At 35.3% G+C, this 22230-nt stretch overlaps 1 protein-coding gene across 4 annotated transcripts; it reads right to left on the minus strand.

Moving 5' to 3' along the window:
- Nucleotides 1-1189: 1189 nt before the first annotated feature.
- On the minus strand, nucleotides 1190-20863 carry LOC124306882 (putative sodium-coupled neutral amino acid transporter 11). 4 transcript variants are annotated; one of them, XM_046767996.1, is made up of 7 exons: nucleotides 20542-20863; nucleotides 16981-17034; nucleotides 14312-14399; nucleotides 13198-13407; nucleotides 12756-13008; nucleotides 5346-5694; nucleotides 1190-2838 (listed from the first exon to the last, which is right to left on the minus strand). In XM_046767996.1, the coding sequence occupies exons 1-7, from the start codon at nucleotides 20611-20613 to the stop codon at nucleotides 2413-2415; spliced, it is 1452 nt and encodes a 483-aa protein (XP_046623952.1). In that variant the 5' UTR covers nucleotides 20614-20863; the 3' UTR covers nucleotides 1190-2412. The 4 variants fall into 4 exon arrangements, with proteins under 4 accessions (XP_046623952.1, XP_046623953.1, XP_046623954.1 ...); XM_046767997.1 differs by lacking the exon at nucleotides 20542-20863 and adding an exon at nucleotides 17160-17679; XM_046767998.1 differs by lacking the exon at nucleotides 16981-17034 and having other exon boundaries at nucleotides 20542-20862.
- Nucleotides 20864-22230: the final 1367 nt, after the last annotated feature.

Genomic DNA, 22230 nt, shown 5'->3' on the forward strand with positions numbered 1-22230 from the left:
ACGCCCTTGATATGAAAATACCATATCGGGTAATGTATGTTCACGGTAGCATCTCGATATGAACCCGTTAGATTATAATTATTTCCTCGTCTTTCCGTATAAATACGTGAAAGCTGCATTGGACTTATGACGTGAATTGGACATGGCTTTTGCCAACCGCATGGAGCCGCTGATTTCGCAGTTCTACAGCCTCAAGAGGCGACTGTTTTTCATGAGACTACGGTATATCTGTAAAATACATTACATCGAATCGTGTGTCAACTTGCAACCCCGTTAAATCAGTCTTCAGTCGCAAAATATGGAAATAGGGCCAAAAGGATGAATGGCTCATGGATCAAGGTTGCATTCAATTTTCCTGGTACTATTTTGAAAAGTCTCACCAATGTTTCTTGTCTCGCAGGGTTGAAAAATTTCACGTCGACCGTAAGTTATCTATACATATACATAACGTACCGTGCTATATACGTTTGTGCATCAATCACCGAACATTCGACCCTGATCAAAAGTATAGAAAAGTAAGAAGATTTCAAAACACTTCCAGATAGACATTGCAGAATAACAGAAGAGACCGTCAGAAATTTTTAAATATAATTGTTAAATTCATATATTTGTCATTTGTATAATCATATATACATACGATTTCAACCTCATTTATAATACATTTCAAATAGACTATATTACAATTATATATCGAATATCTCACGAGAATAAATAATAGTCGAAAAATAAAAATCACAGACGAAGTTGTAGAATGTCGCAAATATCTATTTATGTAAAAAGGTTTGGCGCGAGAGAAAGTAAATTTATACGTATTGGTCTAGTTTTGTCTACTTATTATTTTCTTTTTTCTTTTGCTTTCCTTATTTTGATAACAGTTTTCCTCTTTTCTTTTTTCGTAAACGTCGACGGATTTGCATATACTGGTTTTATTTAAATCTAAATATTATATATAGTCTTCCTTGAAAGTTGAGACTCGGTTTCGTTTTTATTTATCCATCCTCGCGCTAAATCTTTTCATTTACTTATGCATTCTTTTCTTTTTTTATATTATTTCTTATTGTTAGAGATTCAAATCTGACTCCTTTATTCCGTCAGTTTCTAAACTCTCCACATATCGCAGCGTAGACGAAGAGTTTAAATTACATTAAGTTTCCCGTGTAATTTTTTCCATATGTACATGTCCAGTATCAATGAAACACAGCCTGCATGTTCAAAATATCATGTTTTGATTTACTTGACCGTATTCTTTGTTGTGTTTTTTTTTTTGTTCTTTGACTTTCAAGTGGTTTTTCACAACACGGGAACAACACTATGCATCAGCAATTGGGTCTTTGCACGATGAAAGATTCAAAATTTTTGGACACGTATAAAGTAAAGAAACCTAACGTAATTAAAACATAGATTTTCTTCTTTGGTAACAACGACAATTGTGAATGTTATATGCAATTGAATGTTACAGATCTTCTAGTACATAGATCATGTATATCTTAGCACGCGTAACGTCGTATTATCGTAGTTTTCAATCTGGTTTATTTGCTTCAGTTTTGATTCAATTGAAAAACGAAACAATACGACCTACTTTAATTCGCTTTTCCACTTTGTGTATATAGTGTATTATTTATTTCAATATTTCTCATGCAAAAACCAAATTGTCAATTTTCATCCTCATGGCAACAAAGAAAATTCTTTTCCACACTACAGTTTGAAATAACATAATTATACATACAGGTATATAATGTATACAATACATTACTTTGGCAACACGCGTTTTGGTATAGCAGCGATTGTCGAAGGTGACAAAATTCGTTTAATATATATTTATACACACATAACAATAGTAATAATATTATTATCATCAACTGTGAACACTGTTGCTCGTTTGACGATAATTGTTTTTTTTTCCTTTTTTTTTCAAATATTTGTATACGATTTTTAACGTTAGGTAATATTTTTCCTTTCTATCTTTGTGCTTGGTAAATACTTTCTTATGGTCATCAATGGTCTGCTTTCGATGCGTCGATGTCACATACAAGAGCTTCACGATTTTCAATACATGCATATATAGGTATAAATATGTAGAGTAAACATATTTCATCGAATCAAAAATGATACTAGATTTGCAAGCATGAAACTATTACCCATAATTTATACGACGTGAAATGCACTGTAAAATCTAAACTCAAAATGATCACCATACGGTAATAATTATGTGTAAAAAAATAAAATAAAAAAATATTGTGTACAAAGATATATATCAAAAGTCTCAAAAATTTGTAAAATATTACTTATTATATTTAAAGCGGTTCGGTTAGGCCGAGCAGAAAATGAGGAAAAATGAATAAACATTGTAAAAGTAACTTGCGTTGCACGCATTGTGGACATCAGAACGATATCGGCCTACATGTAAGATTATTATAAGACACCAGTTGCCGGATCCGTAGTGCTTACGGTGTCCGTCGAATTGCCACAGTAAGCAAGCGTTGTCCCGTGGAAACAGGAGTCGGTCGAACCCGAAGTGAAGATGAGCAGCAGGAGTCCGGAAATAGCCGCGAATACCCCAGAAAGCATCAGTCCCAAAGCGGGAAGCTTCTTCGCCGAAAACAGCGAGCCCTCTTCGAGTCTGAGGTAGCAGAGCGCGGGCAGAATGTAGGCCAATGGTACTGCGGCCAGAATCCCATTAAGTTCTAGGACGACCCCGAGGCAGTCGGTTGACATTGAAATTAGGTACGTCACCGCTACGATGCTCAAAGTTATTATCAAGTACTTTCGGTCGGAGCCGGAAATGTAGGCATCGTGATTCTCCGTTTCGTCCGTACCCTTTATCGCGGTCATCAGTACCTGTTCAAACGAAATGCACGTAACGAATCAGTGTCTTTCTCTGCTGAAAGTTTACGCACGGACGAGTGGATACCGCGTGAGTATAACTCATTTTCTAAATAATATACACCGTACGAGTTTTTAAGGGGGTATTCTAGTGTAGAGGCATGAATTTGAGGTGTTTTTTGAAGTGCTATAAACAAAAAACAAAAAATATTTTTACTATCCATTTTTTTATCAGGCGTTTATTATTATTTCACGATTACAAAAAAAAAAAAACAAGTCAAAAAATACAAAATTGAAAGTGCTATGAGTTGTTGAAGTGGGGGGTACAAAAAAAATGGCGCGCCAATGTTGTCACGATTGCAAGCATTTTCAAAATCAGAAAAAAAAAAAAAAGATTATTAATCTACATAAATGCAGCTATCGTACTAACTAAAAAAAAGTCGAAAAAAAATTTTTTTTTGCCAAATTACGGCTGTCCGAAAAAATAATACGTTTTTTTTTACTTTTTTGGACGTTTCTGAATTTTTTAAAAATAGTAAAAATTATCATTTCGTTATAATAATAGTTCGTGCGACAGAGACATGTATTGAGAAGATTCTCACCAAATTTCAAGTAAATCGGTTCAATAGAACTTGAGAAATCATGTCAACCGTTTTGAAAAATGTAGTTTTGAGAAAAACGCGTTTAAAGTTTCGAGTAAAATTCGTTCCAGCCGAGCCAGTATTGAAGACGTGTCACTAAAATAGCTATATCTCTGAAAATAATTGAAATTTTGACTTGTCCTTTTAAGGACACATTCTTGAAAGGTTAAGCTTTGAAAATATAAAAAAAAAAAAAAAATCGATTTTTTCAAATTTCTACACTAGAATACCCCCTTAATACAAATTCGATTCATAATTTCGTCATGCATCCGTTAACGAAAATTGTATACTGCCAGGAAAGTTTCCGATATATTTGGAAAGTATAATCCTTCGGCATTATTATAACCCCCCCCCCACCTAGTTTTGTTGATAAAACCACATTATTATACGTCGAGTGGTTTTGTTGAAAAACATCAAGATCAGAAAGGAAATTCGGAGGTATAACCATTACGTCATCGGTCCATAATACGGTTCAATTTTTACCGTATTTCGTTACGACTATTTTAGAAATCAGGCGATACTGTATATATAGTTCAAAAGACGAATACTTGTTTTCTGCAATCTACTACAGAATTAATTTTCTTGTTGGAAAATGTTCAGGGGTGTCCCATGAATGTAAATTCAAGTTGGTGGGACGCGTGGAGGGGGACGGGGTTAAGCTTTAGCCGCCATCTCGGAAAAGACGTTTTATCAAATATCTCGTGTAAACAGTTAAAATAGTTTTCACAGATAATAAAATTCTCTAAAACTTTTATTTGAAACTTTTTTCTGTATAGTCCATAGGTTTTCATACATAGTGCGGCAAACTTTTCGCAAAATGGTTATTGCCAAAAATATAGTTAACGGTTAATGAAACTATAAAAATGACCATAACGAAATTTGTAGTACACAAAATTTCCATGAAATTTTTCATGAAAATGAAAAAATCTGGCACCCTATGTATAAAAACCTATGCGCTATTATGGAGAAAAAAAGTTTCCAATAAAAGTCGTAGAGAATTTTCTTGACGATGACGCGGAATTCACGAGGTATTTGGTAAAATGTGTTTTTTTCCAAGATGGCGACCGAAGCTCACCCCCCCCCCCCCCCCCCCCCCCCCCCCGCCGCAGCACCAACTTAAATTCATATTCAGGGAAGACCCCCAACATTTTCCAATAAAAAATTAAATTCCGTAGAAATTTGCATTATACGAAGCTACTTTTTTCCTCTAACTCTTGGCCGAGTACTTAAGTAAATTACCACGATTGTAGGTTTCGGAGTACTCTTTAAACAGAGCAATAGGATGGAATTTGTTTTCACCAATGAACAATATTGTAGAATGGCGCTTGTTATACGTATTAATTAGAATCTGCAGGCAGCTATCTTTTTCACCACTTTACCGACCGTGCATACTAGTTTTAATTTCAAATTAGGATTGGCTTCTCTAGCAACTGCCATTCTATCATGTATAAGTTATTGAATGCCGGAAGGAAATAGTTATTTTCGTATCAAGGGTATAAACTGTTACGCACGTGATGCAGACAACATTTTTCATCCGACGTAGACATTGTAAAATCCCGTTTTCCGCCTACCATGAGGAAAATATATTTTATTCCTCGGCTTACGCTTGAATACGAGTACAGTATCCTCAAGTGTATAGAAACTGTTGCTGGTTTTCAATTCACCACAAAAATTACTTCGGTAAATTGAATTTTGATAGTAATAGCAATGGTCTAATGTTTTTATAGTTGAAATAAATGCATATTTATCGTAGTAATAGTATAGTAACCTCGGTCCAACTACCTGAACCAATGGTAACGAACCAAAATACTTTTAATTTAGATAACACATTATTATCTGCGAGTTCTATGCGCATATCGTACATTACATCTCCGTGCGTACCTCTCTAGTAACGAAACACTCGATAGGATAGGTGAGCAGTATCGTCCCACTGAACATGACCCTTGAGAGATTCATAAGATCGTCGTCCCAGCAGTAGTTCTCCATCAGATCGCCTTGGACATCGGCGGTGAAAGTGGCGTAACCAGCAATACCGAATGCAGCTGCGACGATGAACGATGTAAGAAGGGACCAGTGAGTGACGACGTCCCACTTTTGCTGTGTCACTCTTTCTATTGACCCGTAAATGAGGAAAGTGTTATGATGGCACATGAATGCAAAAGCCATTATGCCCACCGCTGGAATGATTCCTGGAAGGTTGGCGAATCTCCAGCCGTCTTCGTGACTTGGCCTAAGGGGTTTGATAAATACAATGTGTGTATCGTAATGCATGTATAGACTGTACAATATGCATAATTGTTAGATATAGGGGAGACTGGTGTCAGTTGTAACAGGGCGTTAATTGTTACAGTAAAGACTCCGCCATCTTGCTGATTATATCTGAACTGTATGGACTAATTTACAGAAGTTATCACCAACGTTTCGCAGAAGTTATGCAAATCCTTTTTGTCCTGTGCTCAATTGTCTATTTTTTGCATTCGAAAGTAAATATTCCCCTTTCAATACGTTTTCGTCAGGTGTGTAAACCATGAGTGTTGTTCATAATTGATATCAACTACCTCGAACTAAGATGCTTTGACTATAAGTGATGCAGGTTAGGTTATGATTCGGAGCACAGGATTTTTATTTGTGTATACAAAATTGCCGTTGGTGTTAATAGTAACACAGTTCAAATCCTACTTATTTTTCCATCTTCATTTCTTACTCAATTCCCTATCCAATTACAAAACCACCAAGAAGAAAAGGATAACGAAAAAACCGAGTAAATTCATCGACCGAAAGTCTTCGGACCAAGTTACATTTTGTTTAATCTGCTTGCAGCCGTATACTCAAAGCAACGAAGAATGGCTCCAATCTGAGTGTAAGAAATGTGCACATATCGGTTGCACTAACGGTAGTGCGTTATTATTGTATGTTTGTCCAACTGATACTTTTATTTGTTGTTGAATTGTTGTCATTTATTTTATAACAAAGATAGGGGAGACCGGGGCACGGCGGGGCTCTTTAAAAAACTTCCAAACAAAACTTAATTTTTCTCATTTTATAGAGGGCCGTCGTGCCTCGGAAATTATTTATTTTATTTTCTCTCCGAGCTATGGCAAAATAATAATGAATTTGCTCGAGGTAGATTAAAATATGGTGCAACTGACCGGTATCAGTTGCACTATATAGGTGCAAACTCTTCGATGAATGGCTTTCAGTATTATATGTAAAATTATGTCAAGTTCTCAGCAAAAAATCCACGTGGGAAAAAATTTCCACCTATTCTCTGAAGTTTTGAGATCCAAGCAGATATTCAAGACTAACTAATTTTAAATTGCGTTTATAGTATTGACCGTTCATGTTGTACGTTTCGTGTTGTTACGAATAAATTGGGCGTGGATATTGATTTGTTAGCCCACACAGCACAATATGTTTCAGAAATGTTTCAGAAATGTCTTATCAGAAACATGTTATATTCCATTGCAACATTTCAGAAATATGTCAGAAATATGTCCATGTCCGCATATATAACTAACGTTTTATAGCTGACATATGTCAGAAATATGTCAGGAACATTTCGGTAATATGTCAGAAATATTTCCGCGATATATTTCAGAAATGTTTCAGAAATGTCTTATTAGAAACATTTTATATTCCATTGCAACATTTCAGAAATATGTCAGAAATATGTCCATGTCCGCATATATAACTAACGTTTTATAGCTGACATATGTCAAAAATATGTCAGAAACATTTCGGTCATATGTCAGAAATATTTCCGCGATATATTTCAGAAATTTTTCAGCGATATATCTGAAAATGGTGACTGATATATTGCTGAAACATTTCCGAAAGATATAGTGAAAATATTTCTGATATATTCCACAATACATTTCAAAAATCTTTCAGGTAATAAAGAAAGTCCTGAATCTGAGTAAAATGATTAATTATATAGGTATCTTACAAAGTTTTTATTTTCAAATACATTATAAAATCGTACAGACTCATGTCCATATTAAGTCGTGAATCGAAGGCTTCTTTTGAAATATACAGGAAAGTAAGTATGGTCTTTTTCTCAATATAAACTTATCGTTATATTATTATGATTATATTATTTTGGGAACAATAATGCATATGAAAATATAGGTTTCAATAATTAAGCTGATATAGGGCAGTTTTTTGCTTTACACAATATTTACAAAGAAATGTTACGTAACACACGTAGTAAATGTTACTACACATACTATACTAGTGCGTAGTACGAAATGTAAAGTCGTGAACCAAAGGCTTCTTTCGAAATATACGTGAAAGTAAGTATAGTCTTTTTCTCAATATAAACTTATTATTATATTATTATGTTTATATTATTTTGGAAACAATAATGCATATGAAAATATAGGCTATAATAATTAAGCTGATATAGGACAGTCTTTTGCTCTGCACAATATTTACGAAGAAATGTTACGTAATACACGTAGTAAATGTTACTACGTATAGTTACTACTATACTAGTAAATATGGTGTATAGCAAAAGATTGCCCTGTATCAGCTTAATTATCATAACCTATATTTTCATATGCATTATTGATTTAAAAATAATTTGATTATTATAATATTATAATAATAAGTTTAAGTCGAGAAAAAACTATACTTATTTTCATGTATATTTTAAAAAAAGCGTTTGGATCACGACTTTACATTTCGTACTATATGTGCTTAACGTGCTTCATTCTAATAATACTTAATTTAGTTTGTTGTTCAACGAGTTGACGTTTATGTCTATCTGAATAGCAGTCGTTACTTTTCCTTTTACGTGTCATTTTCTGAAATCAAATATCATAAATAATACAAGTATAATAAAGTATAATATTCAATGTTGCAAACATAAAACTTTGAATAACAAAAGGTCAGTCAATAATTTCTCATTTGATGTGCAGGAAAATAAAAGTTTATTCTGAAAACAGTCTGAGAACTAAAGTTTGTCAGGGTCTACTATACAGTTGACTGCAAAGTTAAGTTGTTTAACATAAAATATACACTGAAAATATGGACGTCATGCCACTATTGATATTAGATTAGTGTGATTGCCAATCGAATGGTAGCTGGTTACCCAATCATTTGATCAAACATAAACTAAATGATTGGTTAATAATAGTCTTACCTAAAACGTATGTTGTATATTTCGAATACACAGTTGACTGTCAGCTGCTCAACCTTTTCCTGCAATTATTACAGATGTTTCAAGATTTAGTTGTAAATACATGAGTGTGATTCAAAGTAAATAACCTGTAATTACTGATCGGCGGTCTCCACCTAGTCTGATACCTTTCTAACTAAAGCTAGATTACACGAGGCTCAAAGTGGTATACGCCAGATTGAAATAACGTATAAGCAGAATGTTTTGTGAGAGTATATTCTGCTATTTTATAATCAACAATGATAGGAATGTGCATAAAACTGAAGCTGACATAGGACGTATATACAGAGCTCTGTACATGCCTTATACAGCTTTTTATGAATTAGCCTTGTTCTATTTGAGCCAGCGAGATACACTAAGTGTTTCATTAGGGCCCGTCTATATGTATAGCGTGAAAAATAATTATAATGCATAATAATATCCTATAATAATTATAGTTAAAATGTTAAACACGTACAGTTTTGAATATACAGGCCTCAATCAGTAATTAACTAGTGAAAAGTAAACCGAAGTTTGATAACGTTCGGCGTATCTTCAAGTTTCAATTGATCAACAATTTAGTATAAATTAAAATTAGCCTTTATTAATAAATCGCGACACTATACGAATATCGGAATATGCATAATTTAATACTGCATAAGGCAATTATGCCGTATCGTGTGATTTTCCATCAAGGGGGAAAATCATTATGCAATTTGAAGGATAATTATCAGGACGAATTTTTCTTTGGTGAATCATTCTGATTTGGATAAACGAAGATCTGTTAACCAAAAAATATGAGAAAAAAACCAGAAATTTCCACACACAATTTCCACTATTTCTGACTTTTTCTAAATATTTGGTCAAACACTCTTAGTTCATCAAGATCACAATGATTTTCCAAAGGAAAAGTTATTCTGACAAAAAGTTATCCTTCAAATACGTAGCATGATTTTTTCAATTCTGTGGAAAAGCAAACGAGTACTCACTCGTGAGAGGTCAACTGCGGTTAGGAAATAACCTTGTTGAGTAAACTATAAAAAGATTTAATATTATAGATGTTTCATAGTTGGGAAGTCAACGATCGTAATTATTTTATTTAATTCACAGATTGCCAAAAAATTATAAGCAGTATAGTACTTTCTGTTCACACATAAGCCGGTATTTCAATTGCATACCATTCAACACGTGGTGGCCAAGGATAGCCGATTTAGCAAGCAAACTGCAGAACCGCGTACATAGCAAATATGCACGTAAATATGTAATTATGCCAAGTAGCTAAGGATATTTTTTGGTCTAATTCTCTACACATTTATTGGAAATTAAACATTTACTTACCAAATATCCGCTTTTCTTGCCACGTGGGTTTCTGTAATTTTCTCAAGAGATCCGTGGTATCTAACGACCTGTAAAACGCGGTGCGAAAAAACAAGAAAGCTCGAGAATGAAGGATGGAAGGGTGCACGACGCTGCGCGACGGTGATGCGCGAAAAATTGGCGCGCGACGCTCGAGCACTCGCGCTCGAGTATGCGACGTGATGCCATGTTTTTAGGGTTTTTCAGCGCTTCCTCGCGGATAAATCGCGAATAAATAAGGCGCGTTAATTTGAATTAATATAAGTACGACGGTAATTTTCATAAACGTATACGTAGAATAAGAATGTGAATAAATATTATAATATTACAATTAGTGTAAACCGGTCACCCAGGAATCAAAAAGGAATGTTAATTGTTGATGAATTGTTTAGTTAAAATATAATCACTGCTTGTTTATTCTTATATAGTTCAGACGTAAATAACGAATAGTTATATGTATCCGTTTAAGGCGTTCGAAACCACCACCTCCAATACTTGAATATTCTAAACATTGGAATTTGGAAGTATCTGGTCAATGTTATACTAGTTTTAAAGTAAACACGCATTCGGTGTGGACCACACTTTCGGACCCGTTGTCACGAGTCCCTTTGGCATCTCCCATATTTCCTATATCTCCCAAAATAATTATTTTTTCGACCTGGGACCAACGGCATTCTATTCTTAAATGTATTCTAGATTTTTCTAGATGGTTTTCAAAAAATCGATTTTTTGAAGCCGTCACAGTGGTGTTGTCCCTTAAGAGATATTGTTCGAGAAAATTGGTAGATTCAACAAGACAAATGAGAATTATGACGCCCAATTCGTATTCCGTCAAAAAATCTTCACTTCGGTCTTCTTGACTCGACGTAGCTCAGTATGCATAATCATTAAAGATCCACAACTTTATGAAAGGTATAAATATTGAAAAACTTTATGCACGTGTCCATTATGGAAAATTTGAAAAATGACAAATTTTATGAAAAATACTTATGTATACACACATAAACGGAAATATTACTGAAACGTTTCGAAAGTTCGGGTGATGTTACATTGCGCTTGAAATATTTCTGAAATATATTTATAATATCAAAAATGTTATATTGCATTTGAAATATTTCTGAAATATATTTGTAATATCGAAAATGTTATATTGCATTTAAAATATTTCTGAAACGTTTCAAAGGTACCAGTGATGTTATATTGCATTCGAAATATTTCTGAAATATATTTATAATATCGAAAATGTTATATTACATTTGAAATATTTCTGAAACGTTTCAAAGGTACCAGTGATGTTATATTGCATTCGAAATATTTCTGAAATATATTTATAATATCGAAAATGTTATATTACATTTGAAATATTTCTGAAATATATTTATAATATCGAAAATGTTATATTGCATTTGAAATATTTCTGAAACGTTTCGAATGTACCAGTGATGTTATATTGCATTTGAAATATTTCTGAAAGCTTTCCGAAATATTGGGAATGTTATATTGCAATTGACATATTTCAGAAACATTTCAGAAATATTCCTGAAATGATGTAATGAATCTGAAATGTTGTAACATTTCGGAAATATTTCTGACATATTTCGTGCCGTGTGGGAGGTCAAATGTCGAAATATTTCGAGTGAAATATTATCTCTTTGACGATAAGAAAAAATCCAAAATGCTTAGCAACAACAGAAAACAAAAATTTATCAAAGTTTCAGAAATCTTAGGTACAGTCATTTCAATTATGTTGTTGTGAAGCTTCAGCGTCTTTTGGCGAATAATATGGATGAATATGAATGGCTACTTTTTACGTGTCGTAATTCGTGATGCACAGTTCGTCGATATTTATCTATAACCGGAGTGAAATCCCGACTTCCTCTCTGGCGTAGTGGAGTTTCAAATGCGTCGTCAAGGAAAGCTCGGACACCAGTTTTTGTACCAGTGTTTCAGCGCGTTTTCACAAAAAAAAAAAATTATTTTTATTAGAGGAGCTTAAACTTAGAAGGTAAATTATTAACCAACGATTATTTTAGCTAGATTCATTTTAACATTACAAAAACTGAAAACACATAACCTGTCACCGATTACATGTGCAAGCAGTAATTAATTTCCCAGCGATGAGCATAATATGTCTGATTACAATAACTACTGCTGTACCACTAAAATTATTGCGATCATGTTATTCGCTCAATTCCCCTATAGTCTGGTGATAAGTATACTTACTGCAGCGAACGAAAACAACAAAGTATTTTTCATTCCTTTGTTTGACCATGCAGTTCAGATATAACGTCAAATCATCGGTCAGCTCACGAGCGTAACCCAATATTGAAAAACGTAAAGGTGAAGCTTCTTAAGGAAGAGTTTTAAGAAATTCGATCGTTTTCCAGGTGACTTAGCTAGCGTAGGGTAAAGGGCCAGCTCTCGCCATGGATCGCGACAAAAGGAACCGTAAGCATCCCAAGTTTCTTTGTGAACCGTATTTAATAAACAATTTTCACATCCTTCGACGCATGGTTGACTCTAGGAAGTAAACGATCGGCATATTACTGCAATGCGGGTGATTAATCCTGTCAGCCATTATTTGGCCTAGAAGGGACGATTCATGCCACACATGTTGCAACATTTGTGAAACAAATGTTTGAGCAATTGAAATATCTTGGAGCATAACTTTTCTAATTCCGATAACTGAAGTTCAATTGAAGCGGATCTACTCTATACAGTAGTTGAGAATGGATCTGAAGCATTTTATAATATGGAATACAAGAATAAGTACTTACACTACTGAAGCCAAGGTACCCATCCTAACGAAAATCGTAATCAGGATGAATCCCACGCAGACAAGAGATAGGAAAGATATTTTCGCCAGTCTTGCTATGTTTCTGTAAAGACACAGAGGTATCGTGATGCATAGGGTGGCCAGCAGAATGACGACCTGCCTTTTAGCGAAGATGTTCGTCTCATCGATGCCGGTTACCCTTATCAATACTTTGGTTACCGTATCTCCGACTACGACGTTGTAGGACACCATTGCTGAAAAAGGAATGTGCCAGTTTCGTGTAAATATTAAGATATTGAGTAGCTAGGTAAAAGAAATGATTCCAATCTCAGGAGTCTGTAATGAATTAAAGACATTTTCGCGGAAAACAATTAAAACTAAATTTCAAATTAAATTGCGCTCAAGTACGTCTCGGGACTTGTTTGCTTGGTACGTTAACTCACCTATAAACGGGTACATGAACTGCAAGGCGGTGAGTATGTAAAACCCAGGTCGTCCGAAACTGGCTCTCATTAATCCCTGGTAACTCATTTCCCCGCAGATATGACCGCTCCGGACCATAAGAATAAGGGAATAGTCGGTTAAAACTGCTACAAGAACTAGCAGCCCGAGTCCCATGCCGAATCCAGCCTGATGTAAAGCGTAGGGTATACCTAAAATTAATTTCTACAATTAATTAGCTAATTCAAAACCCTCACTTGCTGACGGTCGTTCGGGGTCACTATACGCGTAGAACTCGTTTTGCATAGCATCAAAGCAGATCTAAAAATATGCTCGCGAGTTTGGAACATTTATTCGCGAACAAGTGCCGCTTTTTCCATTTCGAATATCTTGTATCGCTAAATTGAAAATAATACTGAAATTGGAACAGTGCTTGCTCTTTGCTTAATTATCCATCAAGACTGGACACGTTAAAGCTGTTACTGCAATGAGTATTAGCTCCAAAATCGTACTCGGTATTTGATGGAGGCTTACTTTTGATACAGCGAAATACTTTTAAGGTTTTAAATTTCCACTGTCCCTAAAGTGAGGAACATTTTTCTTTTTCGATCAATGTCATGCACAGCTGTTGTCATCTCGGTAAGTAATTAGAGAAATTGCGATTACGAATATTCGTGACTGTTACGATACGGAAGTTACATCATAGTTCAACACAATTGTCTACATACAATCTGTTTTCGTCAGATATACATAACGTGTAATGCTGAAAGATAACAATGTATTCACGTGTGATAATCGATCTCGTAAAATGGTTGCAGTTATGCAAAGAAAATTGTTTAACCATAAACATGTCATTTAAAAATGTTAATTTGAGATGAACCAATTCTGAATCACTCATCTTCACACTTCTGTATTGCATATTTTATATCATACTCGTACAAGACTTGTGAGACCCGTTGCACTCGTAACTAGGTCATTCCAGGCAGTGCAAATCATACATCTTTCCCCGATAAGCGTTTGTGACGTTGTTTTTTTGTTGAATGATAATCCGTTTGATGCATCATGGATCGCGTACGAGAAATTAGTGAAATAATTGTAATAATTGTTATAGCGTACCGATAACACCGCTGCCGATAATCGAATTGATGAAATTGAAACTAGCCAATGGAAGGCTGGTGAATTTTTCTGCATCTTCTTCGTCAGTCTGTAAAATAACAAAGAATAATTGCAAGATATATACGTATATCAGAAAATATCAGTGTGAGAAGAGTGGAAATATTTTATTCAAATGTACCGTTGTCTAGAAGGCGAGCGCGATAAGAAATAAGGAGTGTAAAAAAAATGGATAAGAACCTATTACAATAGAGGCAAATTGTTAATTGGCAAACACCAGCGATTACACTCATGCAGATGCAAATTGATGCAGACTCATCTCGTCTCCAGCTGATCTGTCTGCCATGAAATGAGAGTATGTAGAACTGAGAGCATGTATAATCAAAATCACTGACCCAAATCCATCTACACAGATATGGCTATAATATATGTGTGTATATAGGGCATTCCGCGTCAAACCAACAGTTCATCGGCCTGACCCCCTGGGATTCTGATGTCCAATGGATTTTTTGGTTTGTTTTGGTCAAAAATGATGCTTCGAATTTTTAAACATTTTTCCGCTACTTTGTAAAAGTGCGATAACCCAAAATATCCTTGACATCCATATAAACATTTTTAAAATCGATGCAACTTTTTTGTAAAATCAGGGACGCGAAAACACACAATTCGAATTTATTTTTAATGATGGTTTCTTGTAGTAAAATATAAAATAAAAAAAAAAACTTTGCTGTGGTAAAATTCGATTATCTTTTTTTTTTAAAGAGTAAAACGAAGGAAACTATGCTTAATTCGGAAAAAATCGTTTCCTTCATTTTTCTCTTGGATTAATAAAAAAAAGTCGAATTTTATCAAAACGAAGTTTCGTTGATTTTATTTTTAGGGCTGCGTACCTTAAAAGGTAAAAATGGAGCCCTTATGGGATCACTTCGTTGTCCGTCTGTCTGTCAAGAACCACTTTCTCAGGAACGGGTAGAGGTATCAAGTTGAAATTAATGTCAAATACCAAGGTCTACGGTCCCTAGGAGGTGTAAGAAATTCAAGTTTCTAGGTCAACGTAATCAAACGATATGGTCACTTATGTCACATATTTTGATACTCTAAAACTCACTCATCATAACCTAGGGTACTTCGTTGACCTGGATCACGGAATTTGGAGAGAAGCATGGTCTCGCAGCACAAGTAAAGGAAAAAGTCCAAAAATAATAAATTTTTAGTTATATCGCATAAAAGAAAATAATTAAGTTTGTACGAAACCTTCGGAGCGCGAGTCCTACTTGCACTTGACCGGTTTTTTCCTACAAGAAACCATCATTGAAATAAATTTCGAGAGAAAACATTTTTTTGTAAAAACAAAAATAGAAAAATATTCAACATTTTTCATCCCATTTTCGAATTACGACGAACAGATGTGTTTTCGAGTCCCTGATTTAACCAAAAAGTTTCATCGATTTTAAAAATGTCCATCTTCATACAGAGCATATTTCGGGTCGCCACACTTTTCCTAAATGGCGGAAAATTTCGAAAAATTATGAATATCATTTTTGGCCGAAACAAACCAAAAAATCCATTGGACATCAGAATCTCAGTTGATTTGATTTGGAATACCCCATATAAATACACATTGTATGCATAATGTCCAAGATTATCACGTGCCGTCACAGTCGTTAGTCTCGTCTATAGCTACGTAAATTATATGTGTGTATCTATGTACAGAAGTTACAGAGCAGATGGAGAATATCGAGGATGACTTGATCAGAGAAGTACAATAAACATTATAATGACTGCAGTGATGATATGAGTTATGGAAATTTATACACGGATATGAGCATGATTAAACTGCAGTATGGAAAATTACTTATCTATCTCTTGAATACAAAATCCCGGATGTTTCCATGCCTGAGACGGAAAAAAAAAGTTGAGGATTTCTAATCGCCACATTCATACGTGTAAAATGCTTATCGACTTGCAGTCACTTCTTCTTGACTTTTTATTATCTCAATTACATAACTAGGCGATTATATCGATTCTCTAATATCATTGTAAAGGGTTGAAATTAGAGGAAACCTATAGCCGTGACCGTGAAACCAGGAAATATAAAAGTTCGCATAAGAATTTCATACAAAAAAAAAAATGAAAAGAGCTCTATGTTTCTGTTCATCGACAGCACTCGACTAAACTTACAACGATGATAACGACCGCTATAGTATGTATACATCTGATGTATCAGAGAAACTTAGGACAATGGTAACGGTTTGGAGACGTGTGTCATTTGTTATACGAATGAAAAATGAGTAGAATATGAGAATTATTTTCTGTTGTCAGATAAAGCTTAATACGAGCCTTCCAATAGTTAGAGAGTACATTCGAGGGTAAAAAACTATTATTACACAAGAAATCCATTCATCAAAATAAAAAAGTGTGACTCACTGACACTGAGTGACAAGAAGTACTCTACCTAACGTATTCATCGTCATTACAGTACGCGAAAGCTTAACGCAAGCACGATTTTTGCCTATACTCATATTGATCAAATAGCAATTAAGCGAGTATAGTGCACGATACATCGTAAATATATTATACACATTGATAAAAGTAATGTTAAGCGAGCAAGTCATGTAAACTTATATGCGGCGTAACGAGAGGTAAATCCTTAGCCTGAGGTTTGGCCTTACCCTGACCAGCTGCTTCATGTCGTCGTAAGTATCATCCGATCCAAGACTGCCACCCTGTCGAATCGAATGATCAATGTATGATCCAGCGCATAATGAGAATATTTTCCCGAAATCACGCGCATTATTAGTCGTACACGACAATTATTCGACATAGTTTCCAATACAGTGCGAAAATTTACCATCAACACCCAGGTGATGTAAGTATTTTTCATTTTAGACGCTTAGGATGAATTACCAATCAATCAGTAAAATTGGAGGAACAAAATTGTAGTAAAAATTAAACGGTACTCGATTGACCCTTTCCAACGCCTACATTTGTAAATAAAAGTTTCTATGTGAAATATAGCCTCCTGTTATTACATTTTATCATTAAAGTGAAAACTACTGGTTATATTATTCTGAACCTAGGTCCCTGTGAAGTTAATTTATTACGACAACTGCCTTGACTTTGACGTTCTTCAACTGTGAGATATGACATTCTGCAAATTGTGAAATAAACATAATTATATCATCAAAGACTATTCAACTGATGTTATCAAACTGTGCCATCAAGAAATACTCTCAAGTCAATCCAGTACCTACTTCGAAGATATTCTCCCTTACAACAGTGAAAATGCGCTCTTGAATCATCATAAAATGCGATTAGTAAGGGCAAATTTTTTCTTTCAATGGATACGTCTTACATAAAATACAATAACTGAAGCGATAATATGTAGTACGTTTTTCCAATTCTATATCGTTGATAGTTTCAAACATTTTTCTATTAATGAGGTCAGATTACATATTGCACCAAATTTCACGATGTACAGAACTGTACGATCAATTAGTAACAGTGACGGCAATGTAGCAGATGAAATTACTTTTGCAAACGAAAGTTAAACATCACGTCTGAAACTGCGACTTCCTGTAACTCCTTTGAAGTTAGAGAGATTTTATAAAACCACAAATAATACCAAAGAACCCGACTGTATTTTAAAGCGCACTCATGTGACGATTGATTCACTTCGGTAAGTAAGATTACATTCAATATTGTATCCACGTATCTGGAGAACTGTTCACTGACTAATATGTGGAATACACGGCATGCGCTGCATTTACTGCCTAATAAAAACAGTTCCGACACTTCATCTATCAACTATTACTGAACTTGTTTATTATTTATTCACTCGAACTGGGAACACGGTGCAACTTTATTAAAAGCAACTGGTTTGATCGTCGACAAGACTGATTAACTTTGCTAAAGTGACATTTGGTGGAATGTAGCTGCGAATAGCCGGTTTTTTTACCCATCATTTCAGTATCATTTTCATTGCAATGAAACGAATTTCGAGGGGCTATTCACTCCCGAGTACATTCGCTTCTTAACTATCTTATTTAACTTATTTTACCTATCTATCCAAAGTCTAGTCGGTACTCGCCGATACTCGACGATACTTATCGATACTCGACGATACTCACCAGCGATGACCGACAAGTCATCACAAGATGAGCAACAAAAATTCACTTTGTGTGTGTAACGTGAAAACTTTTGACTGATTATGTATATATGATATTAGAATATTTTGGATACGAATATTTTATTGTAATATAATTTTTTTTGTTTTTCCAAAAATGTAGTTTCTTGAATAAAAAATGAGGTTACATATAGTATTACATTAAACTGGTCATGAAAATTTTGTAACAAGAAAGCCGTTTACTCATTTTTAAATACCTGTCTGCCCTCGTTATAAAACCATATTTATTTTGATACAATCAGGTCTAGTTTTTGTGTTACAGCTACTATCAGTAAAATTGAATGTTTGTCGTTGTGACGTACCTTTTTTGATTCATGATGTTTTGTCATCAATTCTAATTAATTAACCGGTATTTACAGTAAATAACGAAACACTCTGAATCAAAAAAAATAAATAAGTCCAAACGATAAACATTCAATTTCACTGGTATTGGCTGTAACAAAAAAGAAATAGACCTGATTCAATCAAAAGAAATATGGTTTTATAATAAGGGTAGATACGTATTTCAAAATTAGTAAGCACCGTCCGTGCTACAAAATTTTGTTGACCAGTGTAATTTATTAGTGTTTATACTATATACATTATATAGACATGACCGCGGCGTTTTAAAAAATTCTGCTGAAATGGACTTCGCGTGTCTCGAGTATAATAAAAAATCATCAGCATGCCATATCAGCGTACACCATAAAATATTTATTCGTCTATGTATGATGATGAGTTCGCGTTCGCTATGGTCTCACATGTGGAATTGAAACATGATGCTGGGTTGTATTGGGTTTGCAGACTCGTAAACCACTTAGTACGATAATAATTAACGGTATACTCTGTACTAGTTTAATCGGAGTAGCGATTATACTATGCTTGAAACCTACATTTAAGTGTTAAATTAGCTTGTGGTCGGAAGTGGTAACGCAATTAAAGAGAATCCAATGTAGGTCCAACACTTGATGTTATATATATATAGATTACATTACATAATACGTGCTAAACTGCTTGTGGTCATAATTCATGGACGATAAAATTGAAATTAGAAAACGGGAAAAGATGAGAGTATTTTCACGGAGTAAGCGGAATAGAAGTAGGTCAAGATAAGAGAGCATCAGATAATTTGAATCACAAATTTTTTTATATCATGTGGGTGTAAAAGCACCGCGGATTCCTTTCCAAGTTCGAAAATGTTGTGTGTAAGTGCAAGGTTGAGATGCGACCCGCATAAATAAAAAAACAAATTCATTTTGAAATTGAACTCAGGCATCTCGAGATGTCTGCGGAAATAAACCTCGCACCGCTATTTCAATTTCTGTGCTCAAGCATTTCCGGAATTTAATAAAGTCCTCTCCTCTGAGCCGCAATAGTGGATCAAAATTTCTCAATCACAGAATTATGTTCCATTGAAATATAAGTGGAAGCACACTGCATGGCAATTGTTTCATCATTAAAATAATGACCTAAAGACAGTATTGTTATAAAAAAATTTCAAAATCGTTTTCATCGGAAAGAAATGCGTCTAAACGGCAATGAGTTTTAAACTTTGTCAACTGGCAAGTTCAGCAGCTATAATATTTTGAGTTTAGTGCGAGTCTTTCAACATATCTAAGCACCATTACGCCCTATGGCAGGGGTTTTACACGTTGAAGTATCACTGTGACACACGCTTCCTTAAAGAACTGCATTAAACACATGTTGGTGTAAAGTAATTAAGACACTTCATGCCAATGCATCGTGAAATCCGTATTTAGAAGTTGCTCAAAACTGTGAATGAGCGTCGACGACAGGTATTTGACGCACCTCTAGAAGCGTGGAAAAACTTTACCACTCGTAAAATCGCTCATATTGCACAGACTACGTCTCCATCGCACCCTAAATCTAGTATTCAGACTCCTGAAGCAACGACCGTATTGATGGTGTGTAACACTTTTTGCTTTTGTAGATTGTGTAACCATTTTTAGATCGAGAGTTAAGCGTACGATGAAGACGTAGTCATATATATTTATAAATATATAACACTCGTATAAAGATAAGATTGACAGCAAATGTGTTTACTTACATCCTCGAAATTCTTTCTTGCGTCTAAGATATAGCTCTTTTCGTTAACGCGATCCGGACTAACGAGCGCCATTGTTATACCAAAATTGTGTGTTGGAAAATGTGTAACAACACAGAACTGTAATCGGTGAGTTTCAATGTGGTCAAATTTTGACGGGTCTAGGCGCCGCGCGGGCCTAAAAGGAAGTGTGCGCTTGACTCGAATAATAGGAGTTTATTGATTGTGCGGCGCAACTCTGGAACACGCTATATGTCTCTGTTGGAACAAGCGAGCTAGTGCGCAATGTCGTCTACCTCGCCTCGCGTACGACACGACGTTCTGAGCTTCGCGGCTCTGACGAGGCTCGAGAACCCGCGACCCTCTGTCCGTTAATCGGAGCGATCGATCTCCCCAGGTTCGTTGCTCGACGAGATCTAGATCTGATATCCATTTACCGCCGTCGCGTCGACCGTGATTGGGAAGTTTGAAATTCAAATGGATGTGCGGAGGGAATAAAGCCTTTTATTATTATTACTTTCAACCTCACAACCGATCTGAAATATCAATCGAGAATAACAATTAGCAATATCTGTTCTGACTTGTTACGGGTATGAAATTCGTAAAACATTTTTGGGTAACGGCAATCGGAAATTGCGGGAATATAATCGTTCCTTGAATGTTATACCTATATAATCATCAGGAAGGAAGAGGGGAGGAGACATAACTCCCTACTCTTTTCGATGGCAAAGGTGGGACACATTCTGGCCGGAAGTTTGTAGTACCGATAGCGCCGCTCGCAGCGCTGGTTTCGTCTGTTGCATCGGGAATTTGAACCTGCTCCACGCGCGCCTGACGCGTGCACAATTTTTAAATGCATTTTTCGTGTTACAGCCATCAAACGCAGTGCAAAAGGCGATATCAGCGCTGCGAGCGGCGCTATTGGAACCATATTGAAACGACAAACTCCTGACCAGAATGTGACCAACTTTTATAATGTGGAGATAAATCTTCTCTCCTCTTCCGTCCTGATAATGACATTCAGCCCTGAGCTAATATATTCTTCAGTTGGGTGGGTCCGGGGGTAATTCTATTGTTCTGCATTCATCGACCTGTTTTATGGGATTTCAATGTTAAATCGAGTCAGCATGGCAGAAAACTGCAATTCCCCCCCTAGCATTTCATCGGCCTTTATCGTACCTTTACACGCACAGCATTAATAACGTAACCCCCTAAAATCCAGTGTTTCGTTTAAACTCTGGTCAGCGAAGCTTAACCGGAGATTTTGGTATTGTGAAACGCAAAGTAACAGTTAACCTTGGTTAAACCGGGTTTACGCGGTAAACTCGGGTTAAAGTCAAGTTGTGGAACCGGGCCTAAGGTATTGAATTGCTAGGGACAGATTTATATTCATTCGTCAACAGAACAAACTTCTGTAAGAAGTATCATGAGTATACTTCCTGGGCGGGTGACATCATACTGAAACATAACTGTGGCCTGGAATTTCGCTATTTTCGAATCTAAAGAAATCTCAGTGCACAGCCGCTACCCTACATAAAAAATTCGACAGAGACCCGACAGAGACTGTCGGATTTTTTATGTAGGGTGATGAAGTACGCTTTATAGCGGTGATCGTTGATCATTTCTTATGCACAATCGAAACCACTGATTCTATATATCAGTCCCTGAAACCGACTCGATTGCAAGAAACTA

Source organism: Neodiprion virginianus, chromosome 6 (assembly GCF_021901495.1).
Source record: "Neodiprion virginianus isolate iyNeoVirg1 chromosome 6, iyNeoVirg1.1, whole genome shotgun sequence".
Lineage (NCBI taxonomy): Eukaryota > Metazoa > Arthropoda > Insecta > Hymenoptera > Diprionidae > Neodiprion > Neodiprion virginianus.